We start from the raw sequence: 23,180 nt of genomic DNA, 5'->3' as shown, positions 1-23,180 counted from the left end.
AGGATTGGGGTGAATGGGACTTTTGGGGTAAGGAAGGGTTGCATCACCAAGTTCTTTAAAACTTTTAATAACTTATAAAAATAATCCTCCTCTTGAAGTGTATTTACCAACAGAGGTAGGGGTGTGGTGAGACTAAGGCCAAGTCTACACATGATAATTCTTCCAGGCTAGTAATGTCAATTAGGGATGATTTTTTATGACATTTTCAAATTGGTAAAAGCCTTGGGGTAAATGCAAAAAAGGCCCAAAAAAAAGGCATTTGTTGTATAATTTACTTTATCTGGGGACATGTTAAAAAGCACTCTTCATTTATATAAACTGAATCTTTGCAGGGAGGGTTTGATGGTGTAGCTAGACTCTGTACTACTTTTACTGTGGATTAGATCTAAATAGGATCTGGATCCCCTCAGACTTTAATGCTTCTGACAAGTCATTATTTCTTTCTGACTTGTACATACTTCTTTTGGATTCCTTCATCTTATTTCTGATTAATCCTAAAATACTTTACCCTCATTCTTTCCCCAGTGAATTCATTAACCACCCCACAGATTTTAGGGAAGTTACTACAAAGGACAGCAGTAGCAAAGTGAACCTTTACTTTTTCACAGATGCATGGATGGGTGGGGTTCATAAGTCCCACATAACAATGTAGGAATTAGATGTGGGTGTTAGGATTCAATAGCAACTCAAGCAGCTTAGACATTCAGTGAAGGACCAAGAGAATAAAAAGGAGAGCCTGGTCAGCTAGAGGAAGTTCTAGAGCTGAGAAGAGCTCTAAGCTTTTGTTTTAGAAGCAGTGGCGCATCTACACATTCATTAATGCACTGTAGTTACTGCTTATTAAGTTTAGTACTTGTATAATCAAATACTAAATCTGCGCAGTAACTGGTGTTACTGTGCAGTAGTGCCAGTGCACACCTTTTTAGTGATGCTACTACCGAGCAGCCTAATAAGACTGTGCAGTAGCAGATTAGCACTGTTTCTGCCATGGTGCGCTATTGCACAGTCTTATTAGGCTACTGCACATTTACTGTCTCATGTAGCCACTGTAAGTGTTAGCCAAAACCAGGATACAGAGAAAGGGAGTGTTTTAAAGGAAAGGGCCAAGACTTTCCTCTTCCACATATGGCTGCCTCATAACTCCTAGAGTGCAGGCCTATATCTAGTGGCACCAAGAATCCTTCCTTAATCTCCCTCTAAGATAATCACCTTCTTCTAACAATATTATAATTCCATTTAAGACTTTATCTCTTTAACAGACATAATTAAAATGACTAATCATTGCAATATGCTAATTGTATTGGATTATAGATTAAAACAGGGTGATAAAATGTCATACTGGATTTCTTGGAAGTGTTCTGGTTGTCATGTGAGTTCAGAATTTTGAGTCTGATCCAAAAACAAGGCAAGGAATGAATGAATTTGCTTCAGAGATCATTTTTTGTCAAAAGGCCAAGCTGACTTGGGGAAGAGGGTGGAGCTGCTTGTTCAGACAGGATTTTAGTTTTTGCCCTTTACCTCTGGAGCCAGAGGTCTGGCTGTCATCCAGCCATACAAAAAGAAGATTATGGTATTTTCTAGGTAATTTTAAGGAGCAAAAGCAAAATGAAGTCAGGTGGTTTCAAGTCAGGCCTGAATTTTTTAACATTGTTTCTTACCATTTTGGTTTTTAGTGTAGCTGTATTTTAAACAGTGACAGGAAAATATACTTCAGCAGACAGGCATAGTTCAGTGAATATGCAAGCCAGTTTGTGTTTTCTATTTTTTTTTATTAAAAAAATTGTGAACATTATGTATGAAAGAAAATAAGAATTGTCTGTCAAGGTGGAGCTCTTGTAACATGTACTCAAAGCCTCTGAATACCCTTGTGTGAATCTTGCTTTAACTGGTGGAAGTTTTATGTGCATACTGAGAGCAGAATTTAGCCTTAGGGATTTATGTAGACTGCACAAAGCTAAATCTTTCTTCTACTCCCATTGAAGTCAAATGCAAAACTCAAGTGACTATAGTGGTACATGACAAGGCTGCAAACCTGCAACTCCTACATATTTAAGAATAATGCTACATGCAAAAGAAGGTTTTGTAATAAATCAAAGAGTTCCCCTCCCCCATCTGCTATCTGCTTAAATTCAGCAGTCACCTCCATGCTGTGTGAAAGATTCTGTTATCAGAGAGAAAGAAAATTAATTCAAATATCCCACAATATGAGATCTCTCCAGCCTTCTGGTTTTACCAGACACAAAGACTAATCCTGACTGTTCAGCAGAAGCTACTATAACATCACACCATATTATGTCTTCCAAAATATTCTGCACTCTCTGGAGCATAATTCTTAGCAACTGAAATACTGAGAATGAAACAACAAGATTGCTGGGAATACATAATTGACTGCTGAGCCTACATGCAATACAGTACTGGGCACCCTGTGATGAATTGTATTTTCTATTTAAAAGAAAATAGAATTTTTAAAGGCCTTCCTCTTTCTAACAAGAACCTTGGTGTTGTGATGACTATGGTAATGAGCCCTTAAAACTGCATGTAGCATTCCCTGCACCCCTGCCTATATTACCAAGTCATTTCTCCACTCTGCCATTAATGCCTATGTGTTGCTGCTGAGATCAGGAAGAGGAGCAAGGTTGAATAGTGATGCTGCAGGAGAGACCAGGCAAAGATAGAAGCAATAGAGGAGCAAAATCATGATTATAGAAGAGGAAAAACTTGTTAGCAGACCTAATATTTTATTTCTAGAGATAGAAATGAAAAGAGGAGAAAAGAGGGGTAGAACAGTGGGAATGGAAAACCTAGGCCTTCTGTATTTCTAAATGTTAGCAGCATAAGGCAGGGGGAGTGAGCCTCTAAACGAACAACAATGTATTTCCATATGCAAGATTTTTTCCCTAAAGCCTTTATTATTTTGAATCTACAAATGATCAGGTTTTATAGAAAAATGAAAAGCCATCTTAAGCTGCCCTATGAACTTGGAACCTGAGGCATTCCTATTGATCTTAATAGGTACTAAGTCAAGTCTTGGATAAAAAAATTCTAATTTCTCTCCCACCTACCAAGAGAGGTGCTTTTATATATTACTCTGGCTTCCTCTGAACACCTCATTGTACCCTCAGCCCTCATTCCTGCTTTGTTGTTCTGTACCTGGGAATGATCTAAGCAGGAAGTGACTTGCTTAACTGTTGATTTTCAGGTAGGATAGTGTAGTAAATGTTCTTAGGTATCTCAGAGATTTTTGGAGCAGGATTTGGTAGTTCTTCTATGTATTAGCCAGTCAAAGTCGTAACTGACCCATATGTTCCAGAGTCCTTCCCTGAAAGAAGTAATGCATTTCTACAGATAGCACTGTGAGCGAAGCAAGCTGTAAATTAGGCTATCATTGCATGTAGGCCATAATACAGACAAAAATGGGTGTCTTCTTTGGAAATAAGAGTTGATTTCTGTAGGATAAGCAAGGTAAGTATAATGCCTTCTGAGCTTCTTAAATTGTGAGGTTCAATGAGTCATACTTCAAAGCAATCATATTGCATAAATGAACTTCATATGAAGACATCAAATTTTCTTTCAGAAGTCAAAGGTTGAAAACTGACTTCAATATGAGCAGGATTGGGCCCTATGAGAATAACTTCAAAGGAAGCTAAATCAGGCCTGTGCCTGCTGTGAGTCAAATTTTGTGCCTCCCGTTCAGCCCAGGAAAGCTGGAAGGTCGGTGGATTAGGAGTAAATCTGGTTCTTCAGGATGCAGAACACTTGAAGAGCTACTGTTTTAAACAGCTTATTAAGAAAGGGGTTGGGCAAGGGAATCTACAGAAGTGAATCTACAGAGGCTGATCCAAGGCAAGAGAATCCAGTGTGTGATTTCTCCACACAGTATTTTTCTCATAGTCTGTTCTGTTTAACTCCACAACTCTTGCTTGGCCTGCTGAGAAAATACCATCTGCCCTGTCAACAGTTTAAATATAAGCGGTTAGCTGCTACACATTTATTTCAAACACATTTAAAAACAGTTCCTCCTCTAAAACACAGTATTCTGCAAGAGATGCCATGCTTCATTTTATGTTTTAGTGAGAGAGCATTGATGGGTTCCTTCCAATTGAGTAAGTGGGAGAGAGGGGCAGGGGAAAGACCAAAGTGAACACCATAACTATTACAGCACAGCCTGAACGTGTTGCATCCCTGCAGAGTGCTTAAAACATTTAAGAAGATTAACAAAATCATCAGTTACCTGCCAATAACACTTTAAGGCTAACTCCATATACCCTCAAAGCTCTGCTGGCTGACTTTCTGACGCTCCCAGAAGTCAGGTGATGTCTGACTTACTAGATTCTCTCACTCTTATTCTCTATCCCATAGTATTGGATATTAAGATTGGTTCTCATTAAAACCTCCTGTACCAATCATGAAGCTCTTTTCCTTTGCTTCCTTTCTGTAAGCTCACCCATGATGCTTTGACTTTGAAGGAAACCACAAAAATGTAATCACCATGTTATCTCCAGACGTGGTCTGCTCTCATACCCCGCACCCTTTCTCCCTCCCACGCCCCTTAACTCCCCCTAACACCTATAATAGTTCCCACATGTTTATGCAAAAATATTGAATATTTTTTAATTATTGGCTTAGAAATCAATTAAGGAAACCAACATTTTTTAGCCTTTCTCTAACAAGTGTGATTTATAAATGTAAGAACGTGTAATGCATTGACCTTCAGTAATTTCAAGTGTATCAAATGGTGGCACCATTTACAACTATTTTTTACTTTATTAAAAAAAGGTATTAATGATGGTGGGGATCAGTTCCAATGTGGTTTCTTTTTCTTTTTTCCTCCTGTAAAGTATACCAATGCCATTTTAAAGATTTGAAACTGTTCTAACCAAATTCCAACAAACAACAGTGCTTGTATGGAGTTTCAGTAAAACATACAAAGCAGATAAAATATTATAATGTTCTGTTAGAACAGAAAAAGATTATTTGGGTCCTCATTGAACACCATTGTGTTGGCTTCTTTGGGAGTTAGTTCTTGTAGCACCTGGTAAAATTCAGATGCTTGTGTTGTAAGCATATTACCATTATAGGTTATCTAATTCAATCAATACATGCAGTGAGAGGGTAAAATTCCAGCCCCACTGAATTCAGTGAAACTCTCCATTGATTTCACTAGGGCAGAGTTTCAAGGGATTCAAGCATGATTATATCTTGAATGGTGAAAGCTTTATTTACCAATAGTCATGCAATGGACATCGTAAATCAAAAGAGGAGTGTCTTTGTTTTTCAATAGATTGCTTAAAATATACTTCAATGTCGTTAGGCAGACAAGGTTCTTTGGGCGAATCTGATTTCTTTTATTATACCAACTTAAATAATTGAAAAAAAATTTTAGCAAGCTTTCGGGTTTAAAAACCCTTGGTCAGGCTGAGGAAGTCTCTGCAGTTGGTGTGTGCTTTTCCTGGGTGGAATGAATAGTAAAGAAGCCAGAGGCTGGGCTGGTATGCATGCAAGACAGGCAATCAGTGAAGCTGTAAATTGAGTCAAACTAGCACCTTCTGCTTCTAGTCTATGTTGTACATGTCATGTGGAGTGGTATGGATAAGCTGCAGATCATAGGTCACGGAACGGGGTGGGCCACCCGGGCCATGGCCCAACCAACTTTTAGCATGTTAATTTAATAGATTTCATAGACATTAGGGCTGGAAGGGACCTCAGAAGATCGAGTCCAGTCTCCTGCCCCAGCTGGAGTCATGGGATCCCAGCAAGATAAGCGTCCAATTTTCTCTTGAAGGCATTCAAAGTAGGTGCTTGAACCACCTCCTATGGCAGGCTATTCCAGACCTTGGGGGGCTCGGACAGTAAAGAAATTCTTCCTTATGTCCAGCCTGAAACAGTCTTGCAGGAGTTTATAACCGTTCGACCTTGTCATCCCTTGGGGCACTCTGGTGAACAATTGTTCCCCCAGATCCTGGTGGACACCCCTTATAAACTTCTAGGTGGCCATCAGATTGCCCCTGAGCCTGCGCTTTTCCAGGCTGAAGAGCTAGCTATGCAGTTAAAAAAATAGCTATACAGTTTTAACCGGAATGACAATTGCGCATTTGTGGGTTATATAAATTAAAGTGCTAAAAGTTGGTTGGGCCATGGCCTGGGTGGCTCACCCTGTTCTGTGGCCTATGCTGCAGATGCTGCATGGGGAAGATTGAGTCAGGGCTCAGCAAAGAGGAGCAAGGCTTCCATTTTGATGTGGAGTAGGCTGGATTTAGGGATTTGCAGTGCACAAAGGCATTGCAAGACCTCAGATTCTGTCCCCCTGACTGGATATGCCACCAGCTCCACCCTCTTTCCTCTCGGTTTTACAGTGGAAAAATATGACTTGCCTTGAGTAAAGACTGTACCATTTAGGTGCACTGTTTCATATGCACTCAAAATGACTACCGTATTTTCATGCAAATATCCCACAGGGTATATGCGATTTTACAAAAAAAATGGACGGGTGCAGGCTATCCACAGACTTTCCCCCACAGGGCTGGGGCCGGGCTGTGCCGCCACCCGGGCAGGCCAGGCTGCGCCACCGCGGAGGATGGGGCCAGGGCAGGCTGGGCTGCGTTGCCGCCGCCCACGGGGCCGGGGTGGGCTGCACCGCCTCCCCGTGTATATGCTGCTGCGGGGAATACACAGTTGCGGCGTATACATGGACTTATTTACAAAAACACAATTTTCCGTGGGTTATACGTGGGTGCGGCTTATACTGTGGGCAGGGTATATGTGCGAAAATACGGTACTTTATTCAAAATTTTCATGCCTGCAGTCATCATTTGTCAGATTTTTAAAAAATAATTAAAGGAGGTGCATTGTAAAAGGGTTGAGATTAAATGCTAGGACACTGGGGCTAACCTTTTGGCAGAGTGCCACAGATTAGCCCACCACCCTCCCTGAGTGCTACTTTGACTCCCTTCCTCTGCTCAATCAGCTGCTTTGCTTTCTGCTCCCTTCCCTGTCTGTCACAGTGCTGCCTGCCCCCAACCCATGCGACTGTGCTAGAGAGTCTCTTCCAGGGTTTGAATCACACCCAGCCTTTTGTGGGGTCTGTGGTGGTGGCAGCTGGAAGGAGCTGCCGCTGCCACCTGAGCTGATTAGAAAGGCATGGGTCAGGCCGGAACTCTCGTCTCTTATGGGGGGAGCTTTTGGGGGGCTCTCATCTCTTATGGGGGCACAGCCCCCCCAAGCCCCGGTATTTTGAACCTTGGTCTCTCCAGTTTGTAAGTGAAGGTTCAGGACTGCTTCTCTCTCGTGCCTGAAAGTCACAATTTAGCCCTAAATAAACAAATGTATCAAGTACCAACAAATACATGAGCCTGTATAAAAAATAAATCAATACAAGCTAAATATTCTGGGTTAAATTCTGTGCTGATGTTAAATCAGTGTAGCTTCAATGACTTTGGTGTAACTACAACAGCCAAGGATAAGGTCCACTGTTTGTAGTATGAAAAGAGATAGAGTGAAAAGCGGAAATATAGTACTTGTACTTGGTGAGTGGGATAACAGTAGTTAGACACAGATTTCTGCTGTCGAGATACACAGTTTAGAGAAATACCTTTAGGTGGAGCTGATATCCATAGAAATTGTGCCAATGTGTAAAATACTCCTTTCATAAAACAGGCAAAGCTGATAGCTATTTCCATGGCTTTTAAGTAGTCAGATGCTAGTTAAAACCTGTGAATATGTATACATTCCTTTATATGGATAATTAGCTACTTTATGTGTGGCGCCTCCTGGATTAAGGAGGATTCTTCCATGCAAATAAGAAGTGGGACAGACTGGTAAAATTTATATCTGGAAACAAAAATGCCTCTTTATATAAATATATAGTATTTGTTTAGAGAAGCTTCTTGTTTCATTGGCAAGTGTTAAATTCCTAGACAGGTTTACCTTTTATTAAAAATCTGTTGTTCATTCCCCATTGTTCTTTTAAACAATGCCTATACAGAAACAATAAGTGAATAAGAGAGTTTAAAGACACACATGTTTAAATAGACCATATAAAAATATATGTCTGCCTTGGAATTGCTTGCTCTGTTTAAAAGTAAGTGTTGAAATCTTGATCCTCAAAGTAAGGATCAAGATTGTCTTCAGTAGGGCCAAGATTTGTCTTCAGTGGGGCCAGGGTTTCACCCAAAATTGTCTCTTTCAGTTGTAGGTGGATATTTCTCAAGATTGTCTGGAGACTTTGCTTCCATCTATTAGTTCTGTTATAGAGGATAATACAGGGGTTTGATACTTAAGAATGGACACTCATCAAATTTAAATTCCAGTTGTTTTATAACAATAGCCATATTAGTTATAGATCATGTAAATCTGAAGTTCAAATAATTTTAAATGGTTTTTAAATGATCTTTGTGCAGCCTCACATTTTAGAATTTCCTAGAGGAACTGGTTTATAGTGGCAGGGTGTGATGTTTCATATCCTTTTTCTTAAGAGTTAGGGGAACTTGCACTAGGTTGCAGAATTGGATCTTTGTTCTTGGGTTTACAGTGTAGCTAAGGTCCAAGTCCTACAAGTATGTACATAATGTGGTACTTTAGGCAATATAAGTATCATATTAAAATCACCAGGACTGCTCACAATTAATAAAATTAGATAAAGCCAAAATTGCTAGCTTTTGTAGAAAGGTTTCTAAGAATGTTTCTCTTTTCATACAAGCAGTGCAGGACATGGACTATCTTTCTCATAACTTTTTTCCATCAGTAGTTGACCTGAGGATGGAATAGCTTATCTTCCTAAGCCACATTCAGATTTATGAACATGTCTTTCATTTTCCAAAAGTATCAAATGTTTCCTAAAATCCACATTACTTTGGTGGTCCAAATTTTCTCATTTTTGCATGTGCAGATTTCCTATATAGTGGTAACCATGATGCTGAGCACTTATCCAGATATCTCATAGAAAAATAGGGCTTGAAGGGACCTCAGGAGGTCATCTAATCCAAACCCCGGCTCAAGGCAAGATAATTCCTGACTATATCCCCAGGCAAGTATTTGTTCAACCTGCACTTAAAAACTTCCAGTGATGGAGATTCCATAACTTCTCTTTACTGTATTTTTTTAGTTAGAGAAGTTCTTTCTAATATCCAGCCAAATTCCCCTTGTTGCAGTATAAAATTGTTACTTATCCTCTCCCTGTCTTCTTTATACTGACCCTTTTTTTTGTATTTGAAAATTACCATCAAATCCCACCTCACTTCTCTGTTCCAGACTAAATAAGCCTAGTTCTTCCATCTTTTCCTTGTAAAATGATTTACTAGGAAGCACTTAGCAAGGCACTGTCAAAGCACTTTGTAAGCCAGGAAAGTATCATTATTCCTACTTTACAAATAGGAAAACTAAGCTATAAAGGATAAAATAACTTGCCAAAGGTCTCTTAGCAAGTCAGTGGTAGGCTAGTCACTGGACCGTTCTGGCCATTATTTGGTCAATGGATTTAAGAGCTAAAAGAGACATGATCAAATAAAATCTGATCAAAGCAAGTTTTACTGTTTCTGCAAAAAGAAATGTTGATTGAAATCTGCTGTGAGTTGACTGATACATATATATTCCTTTTAATCGTGTGATTTTTTTTTTTATCATATTCCATAACATTTCAGCTTTTACATGCACTTTTTGTGCATGAGAAAAGCATGATCCAGTTTCCTTCAAATATACTACTTTATATCACCAAGAAGTTTTATTCAGCAAACTTAGGTCTAATACTTCCAAACCATACTGCATGGTCTCTATGTGCATGTGCTGTTGAGTTATATGACCCCTGCCTCCTCCCCTTTCTATTTGCTGGCTCACAGCTGAAGATATTAGATACCACATATCTTTTATAATAGCTCTGTCTCCTCAAAACCCTGACCATAATGTAGTCTTGAATCTTGCAAACATTGCACCATGTGCTCAACATTAAGTATGTGAGAAACCACACTGAAGTTACTTAGTTTACTCATATTCTTAATTTAAGCACATACTGTAAGTATTTGCAGGATCAGGCCTTATTTAGGAAAGATTTACATTCCCATGGTATTTCTCCTCTTTGGTTGCAACACTAAAGACTCCAAAAGAGAGTACATTAGCATTTCAGAAAGACTGCATATGAAACTGAAATAATTTCCAGCTTTATTCTACTGATAAAAAAAGTGAAAAGTTGGGGCATCATCCTGCTTCTATTGGTTGCCAATGGCAAAACTTTCATTGACTGAACTGTAAGCCTTGTCAATGTTATAGAGTCCCTTGTAACTGAAATCCTTGATATAGCCTTAAACAGTTTTACAAAGCCTATGGTGAATGGAAATATTTTAATACATTCTTCTTTTTAATGAAAACTCTTAAGCATACACATGCAGCAGATGTAGGTCTGTATCTATATATTCCACACACACTCCCCTGCTGTGTTTGCAATCCAAACATTGCAACTTGTGTAGTACAGGAGTGCTGAAAGTGATTAAATTAACTGTTCTAATTGGATTGTCTAAAATAAACAACAGGTAAAAATGTACTTCATTCACTTTTAGTTGTGTTGTTAGAAATGCTGGTCATTAATAATATCATACATAACCTGAGAATGTTTCAGGATCTGATGCAAAGCCCACTACAACCAGTGGGCATTTTGCCATTGACCCTTAAATAGCATAGCTTTAAAGTGCACTTGTTAAAAAAAAAGTTGGCAGTAGCATAAGCTATTTCCTTACAGTGATATATTTCTAATTTCCCTTGTTTTCCTGGTTCCCTTGTTTCCTGGTTCGTAGCTGGTTGTATTCTGGAATGACTTTCTTGAGATCCTCTAAATATTTAAAACCAACATAAAAATAGTTTAAGACTTAACAAGGGGATTCTGTGTAATACCCATTACTAAAGTCCCTGTAAAAAGGTAGGGTAGAATCTTGGTTTTAAGTGCTTATTTGTATTTCTTCTGATCTGTCTTGTACCCTGCTTACAGAGACACTAAGCCAAGCCCAAAGAGCTGCTGAAGACAGCTGAGTGGATGAAGAAGACATTTAAAAAAATCCCATTGTTTAGATTTCTGTCACTGGCTATGAGAATACTTAATTTCTTTTATCTCTGGAGTGTTCATTATCATTTAAATTTCATTTTACATTAATTGATCAGGGATTAGTGAAGCCATTATGCAAAAATTAGAATAAGACAAGCCAGATGCGATGAATAATTCATGATGCACAAATTACCTCATATTTCTGGTGTACTTTCAAACTTGCCTCTGACTTCTCCCGGGTTTTGAAATGACAGCCTGCGCTTAAATTAAGTAGCTTTCTGCCTGCTTGGATGTCACACTTCTGGCCTTCCCATCTCCTTATCTCCCTCCTCAGTTTGGGGTTTTTGTTTGGGTTTTTTTTAAATTGAGGTGGAGCAAGTTTTGGGAAACCTAGCTAGCTTGAGCATGAAGGGCCAATGCAGGTGGCCTGCGAAGGAAGGGGAGACCCTATCAGAGGGAGCTTAACCCTGATGAGTCCAAGTGACCCCATGGAGCAGGCGGAGAAGTCCCTTGGCACCGGGTCACCCAGGCGCCCGGCGCTGCCCTCCGCAGCGGAGCAGGGGACCGCGAGCGCTGCTAATTGGCTGTCGCAGCCAGGCCGTGGCCGCTAGGTGGCAGTCGCTGCCTTCCGTGCCGGGAGCCCCCGGGGGCTGCGGCGGCCGCTCACCGGGGAGCTCAGGCTCCGCGCTCGGGTCAGCCCGCGAGCCCGCTTGGCTTGCGCGGGAGACACGCACGGCCCCGGCCCCGGGGCGAAGCGCAGCTTGCTCACCTGTCTTCAGCACTATTTCAGCACCCCCCACCCTCAGTGCATTTTATTTCTACCACTGGACAGTTGTTGTTGCCCCATGAAAGCTGCGGCCCCACCCCTCTGCACGGACCTTTCATCTGGGGAAGTTTTATGACACTTTGTAAATGTGCAAAGTTTTTAATTAGACTCGCCAGACAGCCCGAGGCAGCACTAGCGCCACGAAGTCTTCATGCTGCTCTCTGCTTTACAGCACAACAAGCCGCTCTACTCCTTTGAAGACAATGCAGACTATGTCTACGATGTCATGTGGTCACCAGTGCATCCCGCGCTCTTCGCCTGCGTGGACGGGATGGGGCGCTTGGATCTGTGGAACCTGAATAATGACACCGAGGTGAGTGTGTGTGTGTGTGTGTGTGCGCGCGCGCGTGTGTGTGTGTGTGTGTGTGCGCGGGGCGGGGGGAGCCCTTAACCCTGTGCGGTCTGCTGGGGAGGGAGGGAGGAGACAGAGCCGCCTCAGGTCCCTGCCTGTGGCAGAGCGCGGCTGCTCCCACACACTCCCCTCCTTGTCTCCTCCAAGGGACGTCTCGTGGCACTGCCTTCCCCTCCGTGGGTGTCTCTGGAGAGGGGCTCAACTTTCCCAAGGGGGGCGGGGGGAGCGTCTCACTGAAGGGAAGATGAATTTCCCCCTTCTGTGTCTCCAGGCTCCTGGTGTGTGACATGCAATGAAATGTGGGTTTGGGGGGCAAGGGGAATCAAAAGAAAGAAAGAAAAAAAAAGGGAGCACAAGGACAGGGACTAGAGGATTCTGTGTCCCCTGGAGTGATTGCCAGGCAGAGGATTTTAAAAGCTCTGGGTTTTGTCAGGCATCCAGATTGTAGCCGTATTGGTCTAGAGGCAAAAGGAAGCAGAACTCATGGTTGAGGTGATGTCTCTTATGAGACCAACTAGATGTTTGCAATAAAATAAAATTTAAAGATTTTTTTTTTTGGCGAACATCTAGTTAGTCTATTAAAAGATATTGTGTCTACCACGAGTTCTGATTCCTGGGTTTTGTAACACTAATTTTTTCCCCCTCAGTAACTCAGTCCCATCCCCCCTCTCCCTCACTTCTCCCTTTATTTCAGCTGTCACAACCTGACATTTTTTTGCAGCCACAGCCAGACCTGCCAAGCGTCCCTCGCTCAAGTCACTAGCCTGGATTTTTAGGCGGCTGTGGAAGAAAGCTCCCTTGCTCTAGGCTGAAGGATTGCTTATAATTATTGTTATTTATTGTTGTTATTTAATATTTCAATGGCAGATCCAGTTTGCCTGGAGAAACCGTTGCCTGCTCCCTATCTCCCTCAACTTGTCACAGCTTGTGAGCTCTCCAGTCTGGTAGGGACATGGTATTGCCCATGTTTTCCGTCCCCCAACCTTTCATAACACTTCTGAATGATAACCGTGGAAACTACTTGTATTTTCAAGCCATGAAAAGTTCTCATGGGTTAGTTGTGATTCACCACTTTTCTCCTTTTTTTTTCTTTAGACCTTGCAGCTTTGGTAATATATATGCAGCAATATAAAAGACAAGTAGCCAGATTCCTGTACCTGCAGCACTGCTAAACAATGGGGACCATGGAGGGGGAGGGAATAGTGTCACACTTTTTAACTCCATGGAAAATGAATTGTTGCTTTTTGCAAAAACAGTGGCAAATATTGAACTGTTTTTTAAAAGCAACCTTCTAAATAAGGAATGGAAAGCATATATTTTATATCCCCTTTTATTTGGATTCTTTTGACTTCAATTTGAAAAAAATTGCCCATGCTTTTATTCATTTTAAATTTATAATTCTTAATGAATGTGCAGAATCTTGATTTAAGCTGAATTTTCCTTTGGAAAAAAATCTTTGCTGTAAGAAGTGACGTGATATTTACAATTCTAAATGGCTCCATAACCAAGATCCAAAACTGAGTTTGAAATAGTTTTCTATTACTTAAGCATTAAATATTTTATTCAATGCCTTGTAAATGCACAGAGAACAGCATAAACAGCACAAAAATAAGGTAATATTTTATCTGGTGGGCTATTTTCATTCTTCAAAAGAAAGGATGAAAGCAACAGAAACCAGTATTTCTTCCCCCCCCCCCCCCCGTTTACAATATTTCTTTAAGGTTAATTCAGTCATTAATACGTCTTTCATGTAGTCATGATATACATTTCAGCCAAAGTAAAATACAAATGCAGTTTATGGTTTCCAATCAGTGCTGCTCACCATAAATAAGTATGGACAGGTAAGAGTAACAAACACTGTAGACTGTATTGTCAAGTGGAGCTGTGAGACCTTTTGAAGTATTCTGAGCAGGAAGCAGTGCAGCCTTTTTAATTAGAACGTATACAGCTGGAGGATATACAGGAGGACTCTCCTCAGAATTTCTTTTCAAGAAGGGAGGGACATATCCTTCAGGTGCTGTTAATGTCTGTTTACACAGCATAAAAACTGGGTAAAATTTTAAAAAGCAAAATAGCCCTTTCCCCGAAGATATCAAGATGGAAATTTTGTTCTGTTTACAGTCAATGGGAGTTTTGTCTTCGAATTCAATAGAGCCAGCATTTCATTTCCCCCCTCCCCCGCCCCGCCAAAAAAAAATTATTATGGGACTGATTTCACTCCCCTGAAATAATGAGAAGGATCATGTCCTAGATAATTAGAATTGTTGAGGAATATTTCTTATATAAAAGGAACCTCAACAGAAATGAAATCACAACCGTGCTACTGCCTTTCTTGGACATCCTGAACTACTGCTGATTTCACAAATATTTTTAATTTATAGGGTAATAATCAGGTCTCACATAAGTTACATAAGTGTAACTGTGGAGTATCTCTGGTATTCTAGATTTGCATGAATATGAAAGCCAACTTAATATTTTTCTGACTAAATCCTACTTTGATTTGTTCTTAACCAGTAGTAGAATGACTTTAAAATATCCTGTAATGATAAACTAGCAGGATCTTATTAAAAGGGAGACTTGGGTACGTGAGAAAAACATGATCAGACATATAGGTGCCAGGGCAAGAACCCTATACCAGTCTTCGAAATGTTATAACTGAAGGCAATCAATGTTTGTTCTGACCTTGGTTGTTTGGAATTAGTTTGCAGTTTTCAAGTTTTTCATGACTGATTGTTATGGTATCTGAATCAGTTATTCTGTTTACTAATGAAAAGTCATGATCAGAGTTTTACTCATTAGTCTTTATAATGAAAATGAGGCGACTAACTAGAGAAGTTTCTTAATTGTGTTTAAGCAAGCAGCAGTAGCTTACTAATAGAAATAATTTATGTGATGTCAAAGTGTCTACAGAGATAGAAGAAAATGACAGGTATATTAATGGGTTATTCTGCTACCTACTGATGAAAAGCTCTATGTGTAAGATCTGGATACTATTATTAATGAGGCATTTATGTGTTTTAGGAAATATACTTCATTGTTTTCTAGCTGTTATTTTGAAAACTGAGGGAGAAAATGTTTTTAGATAACATACTTTCCAAATTCTTGAAATACAGCACAACATGTACTAGTTTTATTCTACATATTTATTTTACTTCATTTTAAAAGTGCTCAATCCATGCCTATTGACCAAAATGAGTGTAATTCTTTGATTCTATCATCAACATAATCAATACAGTAATTCCCATGAATGAACTTTAAAAAGGACTACACAATTTGTATGTAACACTGATTTGTGGATACCATATTTGGTTTCTGTAACATCAGTGAAAGTTATCACATTTGATTTATATCCAATAAAGAGATGTATTTTTTAAAAGCTACTACATTTCCGTACTCTCTTGCAAATTTGTACCGTAACAGTAAGTCAGATGTGCAGTTAGATTTCAGACAGAAAGTCTGTTTCCCAGCAGTATGTCCACAATAGATTTCTTTCTTGGTTTTTGGATAGCATCAGCTTTTATCTCTTTCTCAAATTGTCTCTATTGATTACTGTACAGAAATGAATTCTATTTTTGCACGTCTCTGCTGTATTCTGTTGCTTTCAACAATATTTTTCTTGTGCATGACTCATACTTCGGCTTTGAAAGTATATACATAGTATATGTTTCATTAAATAGGTATGAAATATATTCCTAAACAATTTCAATAACACATAAGCAACAAAAATTGAGATGAATTATTGTTTAATTTTCTATGATTGCTTTCTCAATCTATTGCCTACTAAGTTCACGTGGCAAAATAGTTAAAATCTGTCAAGCATCATTTAACAATTTGAGATAATTTTATAAAGTATTTTATATGTAATTTTTAAAACATAACTAATGGTATCATATAACCATTATAAAGTGAATTTGGATCTTTGAAATCCAAAATAGGTGCGTGTAATTTACTATCATTATTCACAGCAGTCAAATCTATTTTAAGATGATATAGTTTGAGTATATTTCCCTCCATATCAGAGGAAAACCGGGGTTGTATTTTTTTCAAGTATTTTAGAATGTTTCAAAGTTTCTTTGATGCTGTTAGATCACTTTGTTGAATGGCAAAAGGTTTTTACTAAACCGTTAGGTTATTTTAATTTACGAGGGTTTATGCTGGTCAGCATGCATCTTGTTGGAGTTTTTTTTCCAGTGAAACAAGGCAATAATGCTATATGAGCCCAAATCAAGGTAGAGTACGTGAACATATTTCAGCATTCTGAGAGTTTGGCTAAAACTGAATGTCTGAAATTTACAGTTAGGAAACCAAACTGGAAGAACTCACATGTTTTTGATCTGCTAATTTTCTGAGAAACAAAATTTAAGAATCCAGCAAATGCACTGAAAAAGGTGGAATTTAATTGTTGAAAAATTGGTAGGTAATAGACCTAATAATTTGCATGGAGCCATAAACTGCCCCACCAAACAATAACATGCATAGGATGAGAAGTTACAGTAGATCACATTTTAATGATAATATTGCACTGAGAGGAGGATGTGGCCCTAAACAGTGAAGAGATGGCAGGGGCTTATTTGCATGAGTACTTCTTTAAGGAAAAAATAGTCATCTGCTACTTTCTGATTCCTGTCCAGCATTATTTCTGAATTACTGTGTGAGCAGATCTATTTTACACTTTACATTGCAGTGTGGTCATTTACAGAGATTATTTATCATGCCAACTGTATTGTGTTCTGAGGTACCAGTTTGGATTTGCAGCTTTCAGTCTGAGACAATGACAAAGGGAAGCAGTGAGTTTCCAGATTTTTAGGTGCTAGGCAAACAGCACTGTTTTACAGTAACTGCTCTGCTGCATGAGTGACTGTGCAGTTACTGGGTACGGCTGGAGTCTCTCAGAAAGTCTGCAAAAGCCCTGCTTCCTACTTTTGCTGATTCTGAATGAGGGACAGAAGGGTCTAGACTTGAGGTAGAGAAAAAAAGAGACCCAGAATAGTATGGAACACTACAAGTGTCTTGTTTTTAATGGAATTTCCAGTGTTTCTGATCTTCTGCCACCAAAATTAAAAATCACAACTAAAGCTGATGTAAGGCCTTTTAAATTTGGTTCATAGACCCTACTACCATTGTCTTAGCTTTCAAACCAGGTTTTAGGGTTATGATAGGAGGAGGGTTAAGATGTTGAAACAGAGTAATTCCTCCCACTTATGCTGCAATTACCCCATAAGGACATGAGAGAGTAGCTGCCACTTACTTACCTGCAGCTTTGGCTCCTGCTCCAGTGCTGCTTCCTTTCCAAGCTGTTTTGTGGGCCCATTCCCAAACAGAACCTTAGAATATGGCCTGGGATGTCCTCTAGCCCATGCAGTCATATGGACTACTTCAAGGCCTGTTCCAGCACCCAGTTTTGGGGTACATTCCTGAACACTTAAACCTTTGCTGTTAAGGAATTCACCAGCACCATCCCTGTCTCCTTTGCTTTAATCTGAAAATCAGATTGTCCCTGTGGAGAAGCCTGTCATGCAGGGTTAGCTGCCTGGGGCAGAAGTAAGCACCTAATCAAACTATTCATATGAAGGGCTGGTGGGTGGGATGTTGCTAGTTTTGTGGCTGCTAATTTTTCACTTGTAGTGAGCGCCCCTGAAGTGTTCAATGTGCTCCCACAGCGGGACAGCTGTCTACATGATCCCCACCTTGGCCAACCTCTTTGAGTCTCTTCGAGCCTCTTCAAGCTGTTTATAAACCAGTGCAGATTTCTGATGCTTGTCCTAAACCAAGCTATATTCAAGGTATATTTCCTGGTAAATTCATACCAAGGGTTAAGTGGAACCCTCATGTGTTTCTGTAGTTTACATAGCAGCACATTGGAATGGCATTTCTAAGGCATTTGGCTGAGCTGGTTGCGTACTGCAGGAAGTCATACTGGGTACATGGAATGAAGGGTTGAACACCAATCAGGGGCATGTCAACCTGCCTCAAGTTGCTTCAGATGCCCAGCTGATAAATGCAAAGTAAGCATCTTGGAAGGGCTGGAGAGGTGTGGAAAGGACAATTGTGTAGGACAACCAAAATACAATCTCAGCAACCGAGTCTTTAGCTGCATTCTCACTGCAGAACTTGACTTAAAACTTGGACTTTAACCCTTGCCATTCAAGTGTGTATGGATTCAAAGCAATATAAGCTTCCTGGACTTAAGCCTGTATTTGTTTGAGGATGCTCAGAGGGCTGAGCTAATATATTGATCAGAACCAAGGTAAGGCTATAATGAAGTCATACTCTTAGTTGATTCTTAAGTCATCTCTTGAAAGGTAAATTGGGGCATATGGAGAAATAAGCCAATGTGGTTTTGCATATCTCCACAGTCAGGAAAAAATATTTGTGTAATTCAGTGCCCTTTATTGTGGAAATGCCATCTCTTTATCTTCTCAACAGTCAGTTTCTCATTCTTCATTCTCTCCCTTAACTCGATAGAACATGTGCTTGAAGAAATAATGATTTTTTTTCACTCCTTATTTCAAGGAATTCAAAGGGACCTGGGCCTCATACAGTGATAAATATCATCCTAAGCTGGCACATTTTGATTCATCACTTGCTGCATAGTATTATCATAATTTATTTTATGATTCTTGTTTCAATAGGTTCCAACAGCCAGTGTGACCATCGAAGGAGCTTCTGCCCTCAATCGTGTCCGTTGGGCGCAAGCTGGGAAAGAGGTAGCAGTTGGTGATTCAGAAGGCCGCATCTGGATCTATGATGTTGGAGAGGTACCTGTACTTTCTTTTCTAAATACTTGGTTGCTGGAAAGTACTATGATAATAAAACTGAATGTTGGACTATGCCATGTGTTGATGTGCATGGGAAAGATTTTTTTTTTGGTATCCATATTGATTTGCTGTAGTACCCTATCATGTAAAGAACCTGTCTGTTTTCTTGGTACCATTGTCTGGCTATGCACTATGGCACCAATAACAGAAAATTGAGAGGCAGTGATTTGGGAGAGAAGGGTAGCAGACCTGCACGTGTGGAAAGGAATATATGTAGGTGGTGAGAAATAGCAGGATGACTATTCTGTGTTTAAAAGCTGATCTCAATTCCCCCACTACAGATTATAAAAAACCATCTAAGCTACAGCGTGTTGTGTGCTGATGGAGTCAGCCTCTTTGTTGATGAATACAGTATAAAACATTCAGTCTGCATTACAATTCCTTGGAATAGTCAAGGGTGAATCTCTGAGCAATCAGCTTTTATGTAGAGAATTTGTTTTCCATCATTATCTGTGATAGGATACCAGGATATCCATCTCTACACAGTAGGGAAACATTATAGAAAACATACAGAATTGTCTGTAACTCACATAAAGTGATTTTATGGCCCATAGCAAAATTGCTTGAGCATGACTCATATTTTTGGATTGCATTTGCTTTTTCTCAGGAGTTGCCTTTCCTTACAAATGTTTGCAAAACTTCTTACTATATTTTTATCATAATTTCTAAATTGTTTAAGGCTATTACACTCAACTTTTCACTGAAGCACTGGCAGGTCAGGCTGTTTTAATTTATGTATTTATTTTTGCATTATATCTCTGAAAAGGTGATTTTTTTTGTCTTCCAAGTGATATGACAGATTATCTGCAGTGACAATGTAGTCTGGTCATATTTATTATCTGGAATCTAGACAGGCTATAGAGAAGACTCTTTGACATACCATACACCAAACAATTCATAAGATTGTTTATTTCTACAAGCTTAACCATGAGCAAATGGATTTAATATTTATCCATTTTCCTCAGAAACACAAACACATCTGGTTAAAAAAAAAGCCATTGGTTTTCATCTGCTTGATTCCGGTTTGTTGTTGTATTTTGCAAACTGCAGCACTGCCCCTGCATTCTTCTCTGCAACGTGCAGAACCCCAGCAGATTTCCACAGAGCTGCTGAAAAAATAGGCCCCAAGAGCATCTATGTCCTTACTTCCTCCTTCTCCCACACAACTCCTCCATTGTATATTTTTAATAAGGGAGATGACACATTGTCTCTTTTTTGCCTTGCCTTCTATGGTAATTTAAAAAAATCATAGCTATACATTTCCTTGTAATAATTCCTGTTCTAGGCAAAGGATACTTGGAGACTAATTAGGCTTGGAGCAGCGTGAGGTTCCTTCATTTCTGCTACCTTATTGAACGCTCATTTCTGATTACTAAGGGTGCTACAACTTAGTTGTTTCCAACCGTGACAGCCCTCACTATTGTGCATCCCTGTTGTAGCTTATGTGAGATTCAGAAATACACTACCATGGCTAGTAAGGATGGTCTTGAGATAGAAAGCCAGCTTAAATCACTAGTGAGGATGGTTCTGATATAGAAAGCCATTATAGTGAATAGAAGCGGCTTAATTTAGTAATCCACCATATCATTTCATGAAGTGTCCTTTTAAAAGTAATTCAGACAGAGGTATCCTTTAGACCTTGATCTAACTCCCATTGTAATCAGTGAAAAGATTCTCATTCACATCAATGGAATTTGCATAGAGATCTTAAATAAGGGTCTAGTCTAGGCAAGCATGCCATATATAGCTTTATCTTTGTCATACAAACTGAATCAAACTGTGGAGACTGAAAGAAGGATGTGGCATATTCAACAGGTAGTCATCAATAGCTAAATATTTGGTTGGGAGAAGGTATCGAGTGGGGTTCCCCAGGGGTCTGTCCTGGGTCCAGTATTGTTTAATATCTTCATAAATAATTTGGATGATAGGATTATTTGCATGCTCAGCATTTGTAGATGACACCAAGTTGGGTAGAGTTGCAAATGCTCTGGAGAGCAGGGCTAGAATCCAGAATGACCTGGATAGACTGGCAAAATGGTCTACAATCAATCAGATGAGATTCAACAAGGACAAGAACCAAGTCCTGCTCTTGGAATGAAATAATTGCATTCACAAATACAAGCTACCTAGGCTGCAGTACTGCAGAGAAGGACCTGGGCTAGACTGAATATAAGCAAACAGTGTACTCTGGTTGCAAAAAAAAAAGCCAATGCTTTTGAGAAGACAAAGAGGGGATTTGATGACAGTGTTCAAATACTTGAAGGCTGATTATAGAGAGGATAGGGGTAAGCTTTTCTCTGTGGCTGTATGGGAGAGGACCAGGGTCAATGGCATCAAGTTGCAGCAAAGGAAATTTAGATTGGAGATGAGGAGGAACTTTCTGACTAGGAGGGTGCTCAGGCTTTGGAACAGGCTACCTAGAGGAAGTGTGGAATCTCCATTCTTGGAAGTTTTAAAAAGCAGGTAAGATAGACACTTGACTGGGGTGGTTTAGTCAGGGATGATCCTGCCTTGAGTAGAGGGCTGGACTATTTGACCTGATGATGTTCCTTCCAGCTCTGCTTTCCTCTGATTCTAAAATTGTGAGATGAGGTAGCGAGGTTCACGTTCTCATCTTGTTTGCCCTTCACTAGATAATCCGTCCCTTCCTTCCTTACCCTGCTACACAGAGCATAGGAGTATGTATAACCTCTAGGCCAGCTAAACTTTTCTGTAGTGCACCCTAAGCAGGGAGGAAAAATGGCTATAGCTCAGCATTCTGGGGAAATGTTAAAAAAAAATTACAGTTGTACTGGAACCCACTGTGTATAATGTACTCCCTAGCCTTTTCTTCTTTTTTTCTTATGGTCCCCAGAAAGATAATTTCAATATTTATATCATACTTAGCTTGGAGGCATCTGTGCAAAGGTATAGTAGGGCTTCAGCATGCCTTGTTATAATCAGTAGGAGGTTTGCTGTTCAGTTGAATGAGAGCAGGAGCTTAATCAGGAACATTTTCCCAATTGCAAGAGTAACATGCTGCTGCCTCTTTCCAGAGGAATATGGCCATGGACAAGAGGATCCTCAATCCTTAGTCCCCTGAGCTTAATGGGGAACCTCCCCCCTGATTAGTTTTCAGTCATGACGACTGATTTTTAGGCCATACAACTCTTTCCTTCTCTTCTGTGGGTGCCTTTTGAAACAGAGCTATCAGAAGAGAACAGGATCCTTTTTTTGCTTGGGTGTCTTTAAAAGTTATCCCTTATTGACTGAAAATCATAGGAGCATCCCATAGCTCTTTCTGAATTGAAAGGAATCCAGGTGATTACATCACTTGGAAGATCAGCAGGCTGTTTTGCAAGAGCATAAGTGCATATTTTTAGCATTTACCGGGTGCCTCTACACAAGGCGTTTACTGTGCAATAAACATCTCAGCATCTACATGTGCACCCCTGTTAGGGTGCACAAAACTAATAAACTCCACAGCAGGGTAGTATTGCCAAATACTACCCTGGTGCAGAGTTTTTTTGAGTAGCAGATGCGTAGCTGCTGACCTGGCTGGCTGGGGCATAAAGGTTCTTCAGTGCAGAGGCTTCCTGCCAGCTAGCCCCTCCACAGCACATTGAGTCTGGTTGGAACAGCCTCAAGCTGGCAGGCTGGCCCTGGGACCTCCTGCTAGCCAGGGCTGCTAGAACCTAGCTCCATGTGCTGTGGTCCAGGCGCATGTATAAATGTGGCTCCATGTGCTGCGGTCCAGGTGCTCCCAGGAGCCTCCCAGGAACAATAAACTGTGGAGCAATAAGCTTTGCAGTATATTGCTGTGCCCAATGGCACATGTAGTCATATTCATGTAGTATTATTTTTGTTAATATATTCACCAAAATAGATTCACCAAAATGTTGCTAAATGTCATTTTTATTAAAAAAAATACAAATGAAATATGAATATATGTTTGGTTAAATAAGAAAGCACAATGGTTTTTAAAAACATTATATTTCTTAAAATCCTAAAAATCAGTTTTTCTTACATACCGGAAAATAACCTGGGAGACTGTATTTATGTAAACTTTAAACACATCAGCAAATCAGATAACTAAGGAAAAAATTAAAGTGGTGAGATCCGTGTGTTAGTTTCATTGCTAGTTTGATTATCTCTCCTAGAGAACAGTAACATGTCATTTCA

The 23,180-nt window shown here is 39.8% G+C and overlaps 1 protein-coding gene across 3 annotated transcripts in view; it reads left to right on the top strand.

Annotated features, from left to right (window-relative positions):
* Positions 1–23,180, top strand: part of DYNC1I1 (dynein cytoplasmic 1 intermediate chain 1) — a 289,110-nt gene that overhangs the window by 244,809 nt on the left and 21,121 nt on the right. For all 3 annotated transcript variants that reach the window (XR_003095040.1, XM_014521844.2, XM_025209028.1), the window contains exons 15-16: positions 12,022–12,162; positions 18,834–18,959. Coding sequence is in view for 2 of the 3 variants with exons in the window: in XM_014521844.2 (XP_014377330.1) it covers positions 12,022–12,162; positions 18,834–18,959 (267 nt within the window). In the remaining variant the exon portion in view is untranslated. The remainder of the gene's footprint in view (positions 1–12,021; positions 12,163–18,833; positions 18,960–23,180) is intronic.

Source organism: Alligator sinensis, unplaced genomic scaffold, assembly GCF_000455745.1.
Source record: "Alligator sinensis unplaced genomic scaffold, ASM45574v1 scaffold196_3, whole genome shotgun sequence".
NCBI lineage: Eukaryota > Metazoa > Chordata > Crocodylia > Alligatoridae > Alligator > Alligator sinensis.
Note: the sequence above shows the minus strand (reverse complement) of the source record. Positions and strands in the feature narration are given on the sequence as shown.